Here is a 16,187-nt window from a genome sequence, read left to right as displayed (position 1 = left end):
AAGAAGAAACAAGAAGTCCTTAAATAAACAACCTACCTTTATACCTAAAGGAACTTGAAAAAGAAGAACAAACTAAACCCAAAGTTAGTAGAAGGAAGGAAATAACAAAGTTCAGAATAGAAATAAATGAAACAGAGACTAGAAAAACTATAGAAAAGATCGATGTAAATAAGAGCCAGTTTTAAAAACTACCCAACAAAGTAGACAAAACTGGCTAGATTGAGGGAAAAAAAAGTGAAGAGTCAAATAAAATCAGAAATGAAAGAAAAGACATTACAACTGATATCACAGAGCTATAAAGGGTCATTAAGAGACTACTATGAACAAATTGCCAAGAAACTGGACAACCTAGAAGAATTGGATAAATTCCTAGAAATATATAGCCTACTGAGACTGAATCACAAATAGAAAATATGAATAGACCAGTAACAAGCAAGCAGAAATAGAAAATATGAATAGACCGGTAACAAGCAAGCAGACCGAATCAATAATCAAAAAACATCCCAAAAAGAAAATCCCAGGACCAAATGGTTTCCCTGGTGAATTCAAACATTTAAAGAATAATTAGCACCAATCCTTCTCAAATCCTTAACAAAAAATTGAAGAGGGAACACTTCCAAAATTGTTTTACAATGCCAGAATTACCCTGATAACAAAGCCAGATAAAGATACTACAAGAACAGAAAACCAAAGGCCAATATCCATGATGAACAAAGATGCAGAACTCCTCAGCAAAATACCAGCAAACCAAATTCAACAGCACACTGAAAGGAACATACAGCACAATTAACTGGGATTTATCACCGAGATGAAAAGATATTTCAACACATGCAAATCAATAAATGTGATACCACATTAAGAGAATGAAAGACAAAAACCACATGGTCATCTCAACAGCTGCAGGAAAAGAAATAACAAAATTCTGCATCCTTTCATAATAAAAACTAAAAAAAAGGGGTATAGAAGGAACATACCTCAACATAATAAAGGCCACATGACAAGCCCATAGCTAACATTATACTCAAAGATGAAAGGCTAAAAGCTTTCCCTCCAAGATCAGGAACAAGACAAGGGTTCTTGTCACTCTAACCTCTCCTATTCAACGGAGTACTGGGAGTCCTAGCCAGAAAAATTAGACAAGAAAAAGAAATATAAGGTATCCAATTCAAAAAGGAAGAAGTAGAACGTCTCCATTTGCAAATGATATAAACTTATATATAGAAAGCCCTCAAAGCTCCACCAAGAAACTATTAGAATTAATAAATTCAGTAAAGTTGCAAGATACAAAATGCAGAAATCAGTCATACTCTAACAACTATCTGAAAAAAAAAAATAAAAGAAAACAATTCCATTTACAATAGCATTAAAAAAACAGTAAAACACTTAGAAGTAAGTTTAACCAAGGAGGTGAAAGATCTGTACACTGAAAACTATAAAAACTTGATGAAAGGTATTAAAGAAGACACAAACAAATGGAAAGATATCCTATGTTCATGAACTAGAAGAATTAATATTGTTAAAATGTCCATACTACTGAAAACAATCTACAGATTGCAATTACCATCAAAATTACAATGACATTTTCCCTAGAAATAGGAAAAACAATCCTCAAATTTAAATGGAACCACTAAAGACCCCAAATAGCTAAAGAAATCCTGCAAAAGAACAAAGCTGAGTATCATATTTCCTGATTTCAAACATCATTACAAAGCTATAGTAATCAAAACAGTGTGGTTATCAGCATAAGAACACACACAGACCAATGAAAAATAATCAAGATCCCAGAAATAAACCCTCATTTATATAGTCAACTAATAAAAGGGAGCAAAGAACAATCAATGGGGAAAGTATAGTCCCAACGGTGCTGGGAAAACTAGATAACCAGTTTTCTGATAACATAGAGAAAAATGAAACTGGACCCCTACCTTACACCACTAAAAAAATGAACTTGCAATGAATCAATGACTTCAATTTAAGACCTGAAACCATAAAACTCCTATAAGAAAACATAGGGTAAAAGCACCCTGATATTGGTTTTGGTTGGATATGACACCAAAAGCAAAAAGGGCAAAAATAAAGGAGACTGTATCAGCAAAAGAAATAATCAACAAAATGAAAAGACAAGCTGAAGAATGAAGAAAACACTTGCAAACCATTGTGTCTGATAAGAAATTACTATCCAAGATATAAGAACTCATACAACTCATTAACAAAAAACAACAATCTGATTTCAAAATGGCAGAGGAACTGAAAATTTTCCCAAAGACAAGATACAAATGGCCAAGAATTACAAGAAACAGTGCTTAATATCACTAGTCATCAGAGACATGCAAAATGTAACCACAATGAGATATCACCTCACACCTGTTAGAATAGCTATTTCCAAAAAGATGAGGTAACAAATATTAGTGAGTATTTGTAGAAAGGGGGACCCTTGTGTACTGCTGGTGGGAATGTAAATTGGTTCAGTCACTACAGATAACAGTATAGAGGTTCCTCAAAAAATTAAAAATAGAACTACTATATGATCCAAAAATCCCAGTTCTGGCTATATATCCAAAGGAAAGGAAATCAGGACAAAGAGACACCTATGCTCCTATACTCATTGTAAAATTATTCACACTAGCTGTGGTATGGAAACAACCTAAGTGTCTGTCTATGGATGAATGGATAAAGATGTGTCATGAATGAATGGATAAAGAAGATGTGCTATGTATATACAACAAAATACTTTTTAGCCATGAGAAAGAAGGAAATTTTGCCTTTTGCAACAACATGGATGGAACCTGAGGGCATTTTAGTAAGTGAAATAAGTCAGAGAAAGATAATTACTGTCTAGTATCACTTACACATGGAATCTAAAAAAGCTGAATGCACAGAAACAGAGAATACAATGGTGGTTGCCAGGGGCTCGGGGTTGGGGAAAATGGGGACATGTTGGTCAAAGGGTACAAACTTCGAGCTATATGAAAAGGATCATGGGGTCTAGTGTATAGTATAGTGATTACAGTTAAGAATACTGTATTATATACTTCGAAGTTGCTAAGAGAGTATATCTTAAATGTTCTCACCATAAAAAGGAAATAGTAACTGTGTGAAGTGATAGTGTTGAGATTAATCCTACTGTGGTAATCACTTCACAATATATAAGTTTATCAAATCATCAATACATACCTTAAGGTTACACAATGTTTTCTTTCAACTATATCTTCATAAAGCTGGAAAAATTAATAGAAACTGTCCCTGAGGAAGTCTAGTCATTGGATTTAGTAGGCAAACACTTTAAATCAACTATTTAAAATATGTTTAAAGAGCTAAAGGAAATCATATATAAAGAACTAAAGGAAATCATGAGAATGGTATCTCATCAAATAAAAAATGTCAATAAAGAGTTAGAGGTTATAAAAAAAAAAAGGAAGCAAACAGAAATTCTGGAGCAGAAAAAGCATAGTAATAGAAATGAAAAACTCACTAGAGTGGTTCAACAGCAGATGCAAGCAGGAAAAAATGAAGTAAAGTATGATAGGGAATATAGAAGGTCTTCCAATTTTAAAACAGGATGGTAGGGAAGACTTCACTGAGATGCTAGCTCTTAAGACTTAAAGAAGATGAGGGACTAAGCTATAGACACAACTGGGGATGTAGCTGCATAGAGGCCCTGCAGCAAGAGTGTGCCTGGCACTGTAAAGGAAAGCAAGGATGTCAGGTACCTGAAATGGACTGAGCCTAAGGGAAAGAAATGTGAGCTGAGGTCAGATGCTTGATTTTACATATGTATTATAATTGAAGTATCTATTGAAATTGGGTAAGATCACCTAAGCAGAATGTAGCTAGATGAGAGACAGAGCCTGGGGTGGATCCCTGAGCCACTCTAATACTCAGAGGCTGAGCAGAGGAGGACATATCACTCAAGCAGATAGAGAAAGGCAGGAATGGAGAACTACAAGAACCAGGAGGGTGGTTTGGAAGCCAAGACTATTGTTCAATCTTTAAAAATGATTATTTTGGAAGAATATTAATGCTGTGGGAAAATACTCACCATAGGTTATATGGGTGGAAAAGCAGCATATGAAACATGTTATTTTTTCCACATGGTGGTGGGTTGAGGATTGTTATTTTCTTCTTTAGAATTTTCTGTATTTTCTTAATTTTCAACACTGAACATGTATTACTTTTGTACAAATTTTAAGACAAAGGTATTTGAGAATAAATATTGGAAGGTGAAAAACAGAATCAATGAACCTAAAGATAGAACAATCCAGATTATTCAGTCTGAAGAGCAGATAGGAAAAAAACATAAACAGTCTAAGAGATCTGTAGGACTTCATCAAGTGTACAAACATATACATAATGGAAGTCCAAAGAGAGAGAAAAAGGGGCAGAGAGAGCATTTAAAAAATGGCCAAAATGTCAAGTTTGACAAAAGACATTAATCTAAAAATCCAAGAAGCTCAATGAATTCCAACAGGATAAAACTACAGAAATACATAGGAAGACATATTATAATCAAGCTCTCAAAGGCCAAGACAGAGAATAATCTTGAAAGCAGCCAGAGAAATGTGACTTGTTCTGTACAAGGAATCCTCAGTGAGATCAACAGCTGATTTCTCATCAGAAACCACGGAGGCCAGAATGCAGTGGGAAGCCAGATTCAACGTGCTAAAAGAAAATAACTACCAATCAGAATTCTATAGCTGGCACAATTATCCTTTCAAAATCTAGGAAAAATCAATACTTTCTCAGATAAAAGCTGAGAGAGCTTGCTGCTAGTAGACCTGCTTACAAGAAATGCTAAAAGGGAGTCCTTTAGGCTGAAATGAAAGGACATGTGACAGTAACCTGACTCCATATGAAGAAACTAAGAACACCAGTAAGGTAATTACACAGGTAAATACAAAAGGTAGTATTCATGTATTCTTGGCTTTTAACTCCTTTTTCTGTGTTTAAAGGACAACAATACGAAGTGGGATAACAGAGCTATATAGGCGCAAAATTTTTGTCTAATCTTGAAACTAAGTATTAATCTGAACTAATTTTTCATTAATGAAGATGTTAGCTATAATCTACAGGGAAAACTAATAACTAAAACAAAAGATAAAACAAGAAAATAGAAGACAAACATTAAATCAACTAGACTTAAGAGACATATATATATACACACACAATATGTAACAATCCACCCAACAGGAGAATACACATTCTTCTGAAGTCACATATAGTCTCTCTGTGTAGACCATATGGCTGTCCACAAACTTCAAGAAACTTAAAAAGAATAAAATACAAAGTATCATATCCAAAAATAATGGAAAGAAATCAGAAATCCGTAACAGAAGGAAATCTGGAAAATTCACAAACACGTGGAAATTAAACAATATACTCATAACCAATGGATAAAAGAAGAAATCACAAGGGAATTAGAGAATCAGCTAAAACAGACGAACTTTTAGATACACCAAACAAGAAAAAATTCATGTTCTTACTTTCTCATGCTCATTCTTTTAAAATATACAAATATAGATAGAAGGAATCAGTGAAAAGGGAAAGATTTATGACAGCTATTATGTTCATCTTCAACAACACTCAGAACAAGTTAACTTGATTTCTCTGATCCTTATCTCTAAATTGGGCTTATGCACAAGCATACCTCATTTTACCGAGCTTTGCATTATGCTTTGCTTTATTACACTTCACAGCTACTGTGTTCTTTTACAAATTGAAGGTTTGGGGCAACCCTGCATTGAGCAAGTCTTGGTTTTTTTCATTTTTCCAACAGCATTTGTTCATTTCACATCTCTGTATCACATTTTGATAATTCTTGCAATATTTCAAGCCTTTTCGTCATTATTATATTTGTTACGATGATCTGTGATTAGTGATTGTTGATGTTATATTGTCATTGTTTTGAGGTGCCACAGACCATGCCCATGTAAGATGGCAAACTTAATGGGAAAAAAATGTGTGTTCTGACTGCTCCATTGACCAGCTGCTCCTCCATCTCTCTCCCTCTCCTTGGGCCTCTCTGTTCCCCGAGACACAACAATATTGAAATTACTTTAATTAATTAACTTACAATGGCCTCTAAGTATTCAAGTGAAAGGAACAGTCACATGTCCCTCACTTTAAATCAAAAGCTAGATTAAGCGTAGTGATTCCTACACACTGGATCTATTTCTGGAAACTTTCCACTGTTATTACCACACTATTTTAATTCCTTATAGTTTTATAAAAAGGTAAATACTCAACAGTAAAAGTACTTCATCATTCCATTTTCAGTATTTTCTTGGCTATTCAAAGACTTCCAGTGAAGAAACATAGAATTTGCTGAAAACCATTAGGATAAGGGATTTAAGTATTTGATGCCACATAGGAGTGACAGGTTAAGTTAAATCCAGGATCTGAATTTGCAAGACAGTAAACTTGAAAGGTTATACATCTTCACAATTACTTTCATTTCTTCTGTTGCCACAAATAATTGTTTTAGAATACTTCTACTATTACTGTCACCACTAAATCTTTCTATCTTCGTGATCTAATAAAAATTAAGCACCTATGATTAGAAAGTTGTGGTGTGCTGGGATCCTTAAAAGACCATGTCAAGCCAAATTTGATTCATGAAAGTCTGTGATGTGGTACTTCTGAGATATTACCATTATTAAATACAAAGAAACATTTCTTACAAAATTATGTAAAGTTAACATGGGAAAACACTGATGCTCGTATGTTAAGTAGGGTATAAAATTACATATACTGTATGTGCTCAGCTATATAAAGAAATATGCTTACAGACTAAGAAAATGTACCAAAATGCTAAGAGCAGACACATAATTATGATAAATTTTCTTCTCTACATTTCTAAAATTTTAAAATATTGAGCACATGTTTTTATTATGATGTTTGTTTGCAGCCAACAAGATAAATCTATGAAATTTTTAAGATTCCAGGTTACTTATTAGTACTACTCAGACCAGCTAGTTCTTGGTCCTTTTAATTATGCACGTATATCACTTTCTCAACGACTATGTGAGCTTTTTAAAGAAAAGAACATATTTTATACTATATCCAGCACAGGGTTAGTCATATACTTCTTGAATGTTACCAAGTGGAGGGCTTGAAAAAAAAACTGCTCAATCAACTCCAAATGTCTAAGACAGGAACAGCAGACACCATATTTCACACTTTAACAGGGACTAAAAGTCCAAAGGCATTTCCTAAAAGTAATGTAACTTCTGAATCTCACTGTCCTTACCTACCTCCTGGTTACCGTATGACCCTGGCAATTAAGTAACATCCAATAAAAAACATTTATATCAACCATGGCATATTTGACACTACCTCACTAGATGGGATTTGCTAAAGAATGGGTATGTATTCAGACATCAGGAAAAAGGTCTTGATGCTCTTTGAGATGGAACTATGAGATTTGGAAAGATTTTGTAACTTAGCTCAATAGGATAGCCTAGACCAGTGGTTCTCAAAGTGTGGTCCCTGGACCAGCAGGCTTATTTGGTATCACCTGGAAACTTGTTAGCAATGCACATTACTTGGCTCTGTCATAGGTCTACTGAATCAGAAACTGAAGGCAGGCTGGAGAGTGGGATTGAGGTCAAGGGGTATGAGCAGTGAAGGGAGATCAATCTATTCTTTTAATAAATCAGTTCTTTCTCATGCATGCTCAAGTTTGAGAACCAGCGCCCAAGACCTTCACAAAGCCAACCAACTGGCTTTTAACTGATTCAATAAGTCTTCCTGGAGAACTGCTGCTACATGCTGCTACATGTGCAGTTCACTAATATCTGTGAATATTACAACTGGCTCACATTACTGGGTAACTGAGTAACTAAAAAACTACCATCAGAAAACAGTTAAAAATAATCTCACTTTAATATACATTTCCTCTGATTATTTCTAGTGTAATCTTTTCATATTTTATTGGCCAATTTTAAAGAAATATTCCATACTCCTCTGTGAATTATCTGTTCATAAGCTTACACATTTTTTAAAAACTAGGTTACTTACATTTTTATTGATTTGTAGGAGCTCTTTATATACTTATTATTCTTTTGTTATATATTGCAAATATTTTTTCCAGTTTAAGAAGTCATCTGTCTTATCATACGGAAGTTTTAATATTTTCATATAATGAAGTTCGTCAATTTTTTAAATGGCTTCTAGGCTTCTTGACTTTAAGAAATCCTTCCTCATGAAAGATGTCAAAAGTTGCCTGTCTTTACCTCTATGTTTCTAGGATTTATATGAATAGTGTGACACATTTTCCCTCAAACAGCCAACTGTACCACTGTTTTGATCATAAGTAACACGAGGCTTACGATTTCATCCTGCAGACAAATTTGTCTATTCTTGTGACAATTAAAAAACAAAATTACTATGCTTACGTTATTTCGTTCTCTGCAATAGTTACCTCTCTACCAGTATTTTCTCAGATATATTTGTGCACTTCCATTTTTCAGATGATGTTCTTAACAGGCCTCCACTTAACCAATTTGACAGATTAACTGTATTCTTCATGCTTTCTGTAAAACATACTGACTGACGCAGCCTGCTGCAGGCACTCTTTTGCTCCCACCAGTTAACTGTATATGTACCAAGTAAGATATGTTTGCCCCCAAACTCATTTATGTCACCTGCGTGTACTATAATTATGTAATTTTAAATACTATGTTTAATGACAACAAACTAAAAAGGAAATTATCAAACTAAGTTGAATATTTTGCAAAGACCAAAAGGCAAGATGCTAAAATAAAAACAGTGTCAAATTAGGGAAAAGAGATTCAGGGTAGATCTTAAAAATTTACAATTCTGTATTTTGGCTCCTTCATAAACTAAAGCCTTTATACTGTTGCTCCACTTTAAAGAAATCACAGATTATAGTCCATGTAAGCAAGATAACAGACTATTTCTTACTCAAAGTCAAGTCATTGGCCCTACATTAGAAAGACAGGTAAGGTAACTGACATTTGTGTTTCAGTTTTTAAAAAACTGATACGTTCTAATCACCTACCAACTATTGGACCCTAACTGCATCAAAGAGGGCTTCTACTATATTGAGTCTTGTTATGCAAAAAATGGTGTCTGTCTCTGTTAACAAACGTAGACCATCTTTTAAATCTGTAAGTAAAGGGCTTAGTTTTGTCCTAACAGATCTTAAATACTGCTGGTTAGGCTTTATTTTCTTTTTACTTGTTTATATAAGCCATCTGTCCAATTACTGCCCATTCACATTCCTTTCTCCTCACCAAAGGCAATATTTCTGGTATCTATCCTTTAATTTTTGTCTTCTAAAACTCTATTTTGCTTTGTGTATACATTCTTAAGTTTCAGAAATGGTACTCAGCAATAAACATCTTTAAAAATGTTTTCCCCCTACTCGGCATTATCTTTAAAAGCTATCAATATTGCTATGTGTATTATTTGGTCCACTACTTCTAACTGCTACATATTCCATAGTTATGCACACACATTATCCAATCTACTAATAATGGACACCTGGGTGGCCTCCAACTTCTCACTACCACAATGATGCAATATTCTCACAGATGTCACTTTATGGAATAAAGTAATACCATCTTTGGGCTATATACCCAGGAGCACCAGTCTACACTCCTATGAGCAATACAAAAGGGTTCCTATAGCCTCACATGCCTCCTAGCACTTACCACTACAGTTTTCTAATTTCTGCTAATCTGATACATTTTATAAAGCTCTATCTTATTTTATTGGTATTTCTTTAATTACTAATGAGTCTGAGCATCTACTCACATGCTGGATTCCCTGATCTATGAATTATCTATCCATATCCTTTGTCTGTTTATCCTTGTTGGTTTGGAGGAGTTCCTTGGATAGTCTACACTGACAATCCCTCTTCAATTTTAAAACATTGCTACACTTCTTATCTGTATTATCAGTCTGTTAATGTTTGTCTTTAGCAGTGCCGCTTAATGATGTCCACAGAACAGCTGTTATTTATTCTACCAATTGCTTGAATGTGTTATTGGTTCGTGACAAAACAAGTTTGCACCAGAATGTTATTCAACCACATCAGTTAGGACATTGTTTAGTTCAAAAGACATTTTTCTTTATGAAGAAAATAATGTGCTGATTTACATTCCAGTGTAAGTGACTTCCTTAGGAGTAGCACTGAGCTATGATGTTTTTTGTTGAAAATGAAATCTTAATTTTGTAGTATAAAACTCAAATTTTTACCCTGTGATTTATGCTCTGGAGTTAAGAATTCCTTCCCCACCAATAGGTCACAATATAACCCTCTACATGATATTCTCTTGTTCATTTTTCTTGCCATATTGGTTAGATTTCGTACTACAATAAACATCTTTAAGTGGCCAAAGTATAGGCGGCATTTTGAATTCAATGGATATGCGTCAGTTTTCCCATTATGACTTCTAGTATCTAATTTATAACTTCAAAGTTTCTTTTCCTGGCTTCCTAAGAGTTAGTATTAGTTTTTATTAATGTGTTGAATTTTATTCAAATGTTTCTTCTTTCTCTTTTTAAATGTTACTTGGGGATTCAATGTTCAACTATCTTCCATTCTCATAATAATATAAGAAATTATTTACAATATGTTAAGAAAACAGGTTGCATGCCTGTATATACATATTTGTAAATCCAGGAAGAAAATATGCTCAAATTTTAAAGGAGGCTCCATCTGGATGAGTATCAGGTGATTAATATTTTCTTTATACTTTCCTGTATGTCCTAGAATTTTCACAATATATGTTACATTTATAATCATACAAAAATGATTAAGTAATCATGTACCTAAAAATAGCCTAAACTTTGAGTTTTATTTTTGTGAGGTAAGCATTTTTCAGCTTTTAAAAGCCTACCAATTTTTTTCCAAGAAAGCTTTCTAGCAATGGCTACCTCTCTCAAACCCAAGTATGTATTATCAACTTGCTTCTAGGAACACTGGATGATAGTTTGGCTGTACTGAATTTTAACGAGTGCTTTTGCCTTCAATTAACAATTACCATCACCACAAACCAATTACTGAGTGCAGCACTAAGTACCCTATATTTTATTTTATTCTGAAAGTGTTACAGTAAATATAACTAAATTCCCAGATGAGAAAATTGATGTCAGAGCTAAAAAGCTGGGCCAGGATTCAAAATCCAGATCTTTTATTGCACTCAGTAGTTCCCTCGAAGTAGAATCTGATTCTAAACTTTCTTTCCAGAAGAGAAATTACCGTTTTTGAACAAAGAGAGATTCTCCTTTGTGAGAAGAGATTCATAAAATCCCTCAAAATTACTTCATAACAATTGAGAATATTTTCTAGGATTTGGGGGGAACTTAGCTAAACAAGCCCCAATAGTTCTACTCGATTAGGCCAGTAAAGCTAACTTAGGGACTCCTATCCATTTTGACACTGCAAGAAACACTTGTGAAAAGTAACAATATGGAATTTTTGTGCCCTTTCAACTCTTCACCCATGACTCACCTCTGCCAAATGCTGCAGCCGGGTTAGCAGTGGGGTTCTCTTATCAGATCCAAGGCGTGTGATGTAGTTTGATCTTTTGCTAAATACATACAGAAGGTTAAGGACTGCCAGCACCACTTGCATATCAGAGGAAGCCAATAAAGTTGTCAAATGCTGCAGGGTATTAAAAAAAAAAGGGGTGCAAGTTCATGGTATCAGGCATACAAGGCTTTGAAAACCTTAAAATGCCAATGGATGATAGATTTATCAACATTTACAAGGCTATCAAGAAGTTTAACAATACAAAAAACATTTATAAATATCTCAGCACCTACAACATACAACCTTATCCCCAAGCATCTTACAATCTGGCAGCAAGCCAGAAAAGCCCAATTAAGGTAAAAAAGAGAAAGTGAATAGTAGTTCAAAATTGCATAGGTATCTCCATAGGAAGAAACAGATTACAAGAGACAAATGTGATATTTTAATACATAACAATTCAAGAAAATTGTCTCCAACTAAACTAAAAGTATAAACTCAGATAATTTTATGCTCCTTCTGTATCCTTTACAACAAATACAAAATTGGAATTAGTTAAACACAGGGTCCTCACATAGAAGCTAAAAATAACAATAGCTGGTGGCATTTATGACTGTTATGATAAAGTGTACATAACAATAACCTGAGAGTGACTATCTTGGCTTTCTGATACAATCAAAATTCACCAATACATTGAAACATTTGGTCAATGTTAAAATCAATACGTAATTTAGCTGGAAATGAACCAAAGTATTTCTGGTTGCTGATTATCCAGAAGACCTTGAATTTCTTTTTGCAGCTTATCTATTTTAATTTCAACGGACTGCTTATTCATTGCCCACTTAAAACTGCAGGTGCTAGATTTGTAGTTATTTCACTTCTTAAGCCATTTGCTTTCTACCTGTTTATTCTGATTCTGTTTCTTGAATAAAGACAGGGAAACTAACACATAACAGGGCACTAAAGCAATAGTGATAAGAAGTCTAAAGTTAGGCTAAAGGAAGATAGTTTCTTCTTATAGTGATTTCTGACCAATTTGAAAGTTCACTGATTTCTGTGCCCACTTTACTCTAAGAATACATAGCATGCTATTATACATTTTGGGGAGCGAGGAGAACAGACTGAAAAGAAGCACATTAAAATTTAGAGGAGCAATGAGTACAGTAATGGGTCAAGGAAATCAAACTATGTATAATTTAGGTCTGCTCTGATAACCTGGAACAAAGATCAATTCCTGTAGATTCCCAAGAATAGTTCAATACATGTATTACATTCTCATTAATTTCTTGAATCTTCTAAGGCAGGGTGACAGTAAAGTACCTTCTGATTAACCCTGTGAAGGGTATCTTTAGTCAAGAAACATCCTATCATTGTCTTTGACACTCAAAACCCCAGAACTCCATAAAGAAAAGGAGAAGAAATCATCAGAAAGAAATAGCAATTTCCTTATTTTTGGACACGAACAATTCTAGTTAAGAACAGATCACATAGGCTTGAACCTCTCCTACCTCTATGGAACTATACAGATGCCGGGAAAAGCTGTACTCGATGAGCAAGGCTGTAAAGTTCAACACAGCCAAGAGAAGCATTTTCAGTTGTTCTCTTTCTGGCCTATCACACACAAGCATCCATGACATATTCTCCACTGTCTGTCCAGCATCTGCCAGAATTCCATCGAAGCGGTCCAACAGATCCACCCAGTGATATAACTCGCACTGGAGAGGGGAAGAGAAAGAGAAAGATACAATAAGGTAAAAGTACTATGTGGGTGCTTCGTAGCCGAGTTTCACTGCAATAGATTGCTGAGCATGACACCTAGATAAGTTCACTTCCCACTTTTGCTTCTCTTCAATCTTCCACCAATATAGTACTTATATGAGAAAGATCATACTCTAAGTCAAAAGGACCTGAGTTTATGGTTATATTCATCAAAATATGTATGTGCTAATACCAGCAGACACCACAAAACCCCTAACTAGATCTTCAGAGGGAGAATTCTGGCTGCACTCTGAGGTCTACAAATACAAGGACTTTCTTTGCTAGGACCCATTTTATCAGAAGTGTTCATTTTTAGAATTACCTAAAGAAGAGTCTTTTAAAATAAAAATAAAAATCCTGAGACTAACTCAAACGCATACAGTCAAACTAAAGGAATTTTGTGGTTGAGATTATTTATCATCACCTGTGTAAATATTCCTCATCCTTGGCCAGCAAAATTTTCTTTTTACATTTCTTACAAAATTTCCTTGGCAACCATTCACAGGCTAAAAGCTACCAGTCTAGCACTGTGCCAGCATATACTAGATGTTTATTAAGTAACTGCTAAAAGAGGCTACCCTACTATGGTTTCCCATTGCATATGAGAGCATATAAAATGATGTACTAGACCAGAGAGCCCTATCTTTTGGAAACATGGGTTCACATACCTTTCCGATGTTCCATGTTTTGATCTGCTGCAGTTCCAAGAGGAGCTGCTCATCATTACAAACTTTGAGTTTGTCTATTAAGGCCCTGCAGTCTGCAGGCTGAGAAAAACAAACAGGTATTCACAAAAGGGTGTTTTGGAGTATGAGGGAAACACAAAAAGGAAGAACAAGAAAAAAACTCTTACACCAATACACTCAACAATTTGACTTTTGACAGAATGCACTGCTTAAGAAAAGTGGAAACCTGCCACACAATCACTTGAGATTAATATGGAAATCTTATCATGAAACAATCCATCTGTATATTTTAGCCTGGATAAACTTGTAGATGTAGATAAACTATTTGGAAGAGTACAGACAAAAGAAATAAAGGAAAAACTAAAATCAATGAAAACAAAATGAAGGCATCTGTATCATGGTCTGAAAGCAAACCAGAATACCTGATAAGAAATGCTGAATCAGAGGAACACTACGAAGCCCTAGTGAATTCACAAAGGTGAAGATCAGCACTGGCTATATTTTTCTGCAATATTAAACTGTCCAATTATAGGAGGCAAAGAGCTTCTGAACTGTGTAAAACGAGGACTCCATCCTTACTTGGGGTTCCTATTTCCATATATTCCTGTTCTCTTTTACTGATGAAAGGGGCTGTTTCTCACGTAACAAGGTGTGGATTGAGAGGTCATAGCAAATTTTCTGAAAGGGGTGGGAAGAGATAGGGACTGGGAGACAGACGTGTCTATTAATGTATGGCAGCTGGAAGCAATTACACTTGCTCTTTAACTTTGCAAAGCAGTACAGTATCCTGGCAGTGGGCCTAGATTTGGAATCAAACAAACCTGGGTTCAGCTTTTAGCTTGACGCTAAGTTGTTTGAGCACGAGCAAGTCCAACTTCTCAGCCAGTTTTCTTACCAAGAGAACAGACCTAAGAAGTACCTCAGAAGTGTGAAGCTCAAATATTTGCACATACATAAAGCACTTATCTCATATAATAGGAGCTTAAATATGGAAAGACAGAATACTATTACAAAGAGCATGGGCTTTAGAACTAAGACAGTTGGTAAGCAACCTCTTCGAATCTTAAGTATTCTCTTCTGCAAAATGAACTAACACAACCTATTTATCCAGCAATGTTGAGATTTAAACTAGGGGTATTTTTCACACCCAAAACAGAACATGGGTGGAATAACAGGGGCTTAAGGGCAAATGATTTTTCTTTAAGCTAAGTCTGAAAACTTTTCTCTCTCTAAAGCAAGCATTATTAAGCGCTACCTCAAATTTCTGTGGTAATTAAGGTAATTAATTTCTTCCTCTCCTTGAAGTCATACAGGTTGAGGTGGTGAAGCAGTAGAAACAGGTAACATGGGAGTCTGAATCATCTGCTCATGCAGTTCATTTGTGCCCTTTGGACCTACTCAGGCCTACTATCAAATATACCACTTCGATTTCTAATGGAATGCAACCATGCAGATCCAATTTTATGATTCTGTGGGTTAGATAACACCCAGTTCATGATGAAGATCTGGGTCCTGTAATCATTTGGTATCTCAAAATCAGGCATTCAGTCTTTATTAAGGTCCAGTAATAAGCCAAAAGCTGCTTTTCTGCATGTTAGAAAAGCTGTTGGCAGAGAACAGCACGGCCAAAACTCTTGGAGGGGGGCGTCTTAGCTGCGATTGTCCTTTTGGGGCTTGCCAGAGGCATCACATGGTATCAGCTGACATTTAAGTCACACAGGTGGATCTACTAGGTCATAATGTCCATGGAGAAAGGCAGCTTACATCACAGCCTGAACCTTTTGCAGACTCTTTTCTAGATCCAAACCTCACTGTCACTTGAGAAGTTATCCAGTAAGTGAATCAAAACAGTATGCCTAAATGTGATATATACTGGCTCCAAAATTCAAAAAGGTACCACATATACTGCTCCTCTTTCTTCATGGCGTGTGGTATAAGGTACAGAAACTCACCTGTCACTTTAGAAGGGAAATCTTGATATTTCCCAGACCTTTGGACCCCTAATAACTTTAATTTCCTGATGTGGTAAGCTCTCAACCTTCAAAGGGTACTCTCCGGCACACATTAATGTCTAAGGCATCTAAGGTGCTTGTGTTTTCTGCTCACAAGACCCAGTTAGCATAATGGCATCAATTTAACATACCAGCACAATGTTCTGTTTGATGAGGAATATCGAGATCCCTCTGGACCTTGCAGTTTGCAGAATGCATCAGGGACAAAAGTGTATCTTTACCATCTTGTCCTTG

General features: G+C 35.2%; 1 protein-coding gene across 12 annotated transcripts in view; it reads right to left on the bottom strand.

The window, feature by feature from the left end:
• HUWE1 (HECT, UBA and WWE domain containing E3 ubiquitin protein ligase 1) overlaps window positions 1-16,187 on the bottom strand; it is a 138,861-nt gene that overhangs the window by 90,246 nt on the left and 32,428 nt on the right. For all 12 annotated transcript variants that reach the window (XM_032475500.1, XM_032475509.1, XM_032475505.1 and 9 more), the window contains 3 exons: window positions 13,924-14,022; window positions 13,006-13,212; window positions 11,480-11,632 (listed from right to left, as the gene is read on the bottom strand). In XM_032475500.1, the coding sequence (XP_032331391.1) occupies window positions 11,480-11,632; window positions 13,006-13,212; window positions 13,924-14,022 (459 nt within the window). The remainder of the gene's footprint in view (window positions 1-11,479; window positions 11,633-13,005; window positions 13,213-13,923; window positions 14,023-16,187) is intronic.

Source organism: Camelus ferus, chromosome X, assembly GCF_009834535.1.
Source record: "Camelus ferus isolate YT-003-E chromosome X, BCGSAC_Cfer_1.0, whole genome shotgun sequence".
Classification (NCBI taxonomy): Eukaryota; Metazoa; Chordata; class Mammalia; order Artiodactyla; family Camelidae; genus Camelus; species Camelus ferus.
Note: the sequence above shows the minus strand (reverse complement) of the source record. Positions and strands in the feature narration are given on the sequence as shown.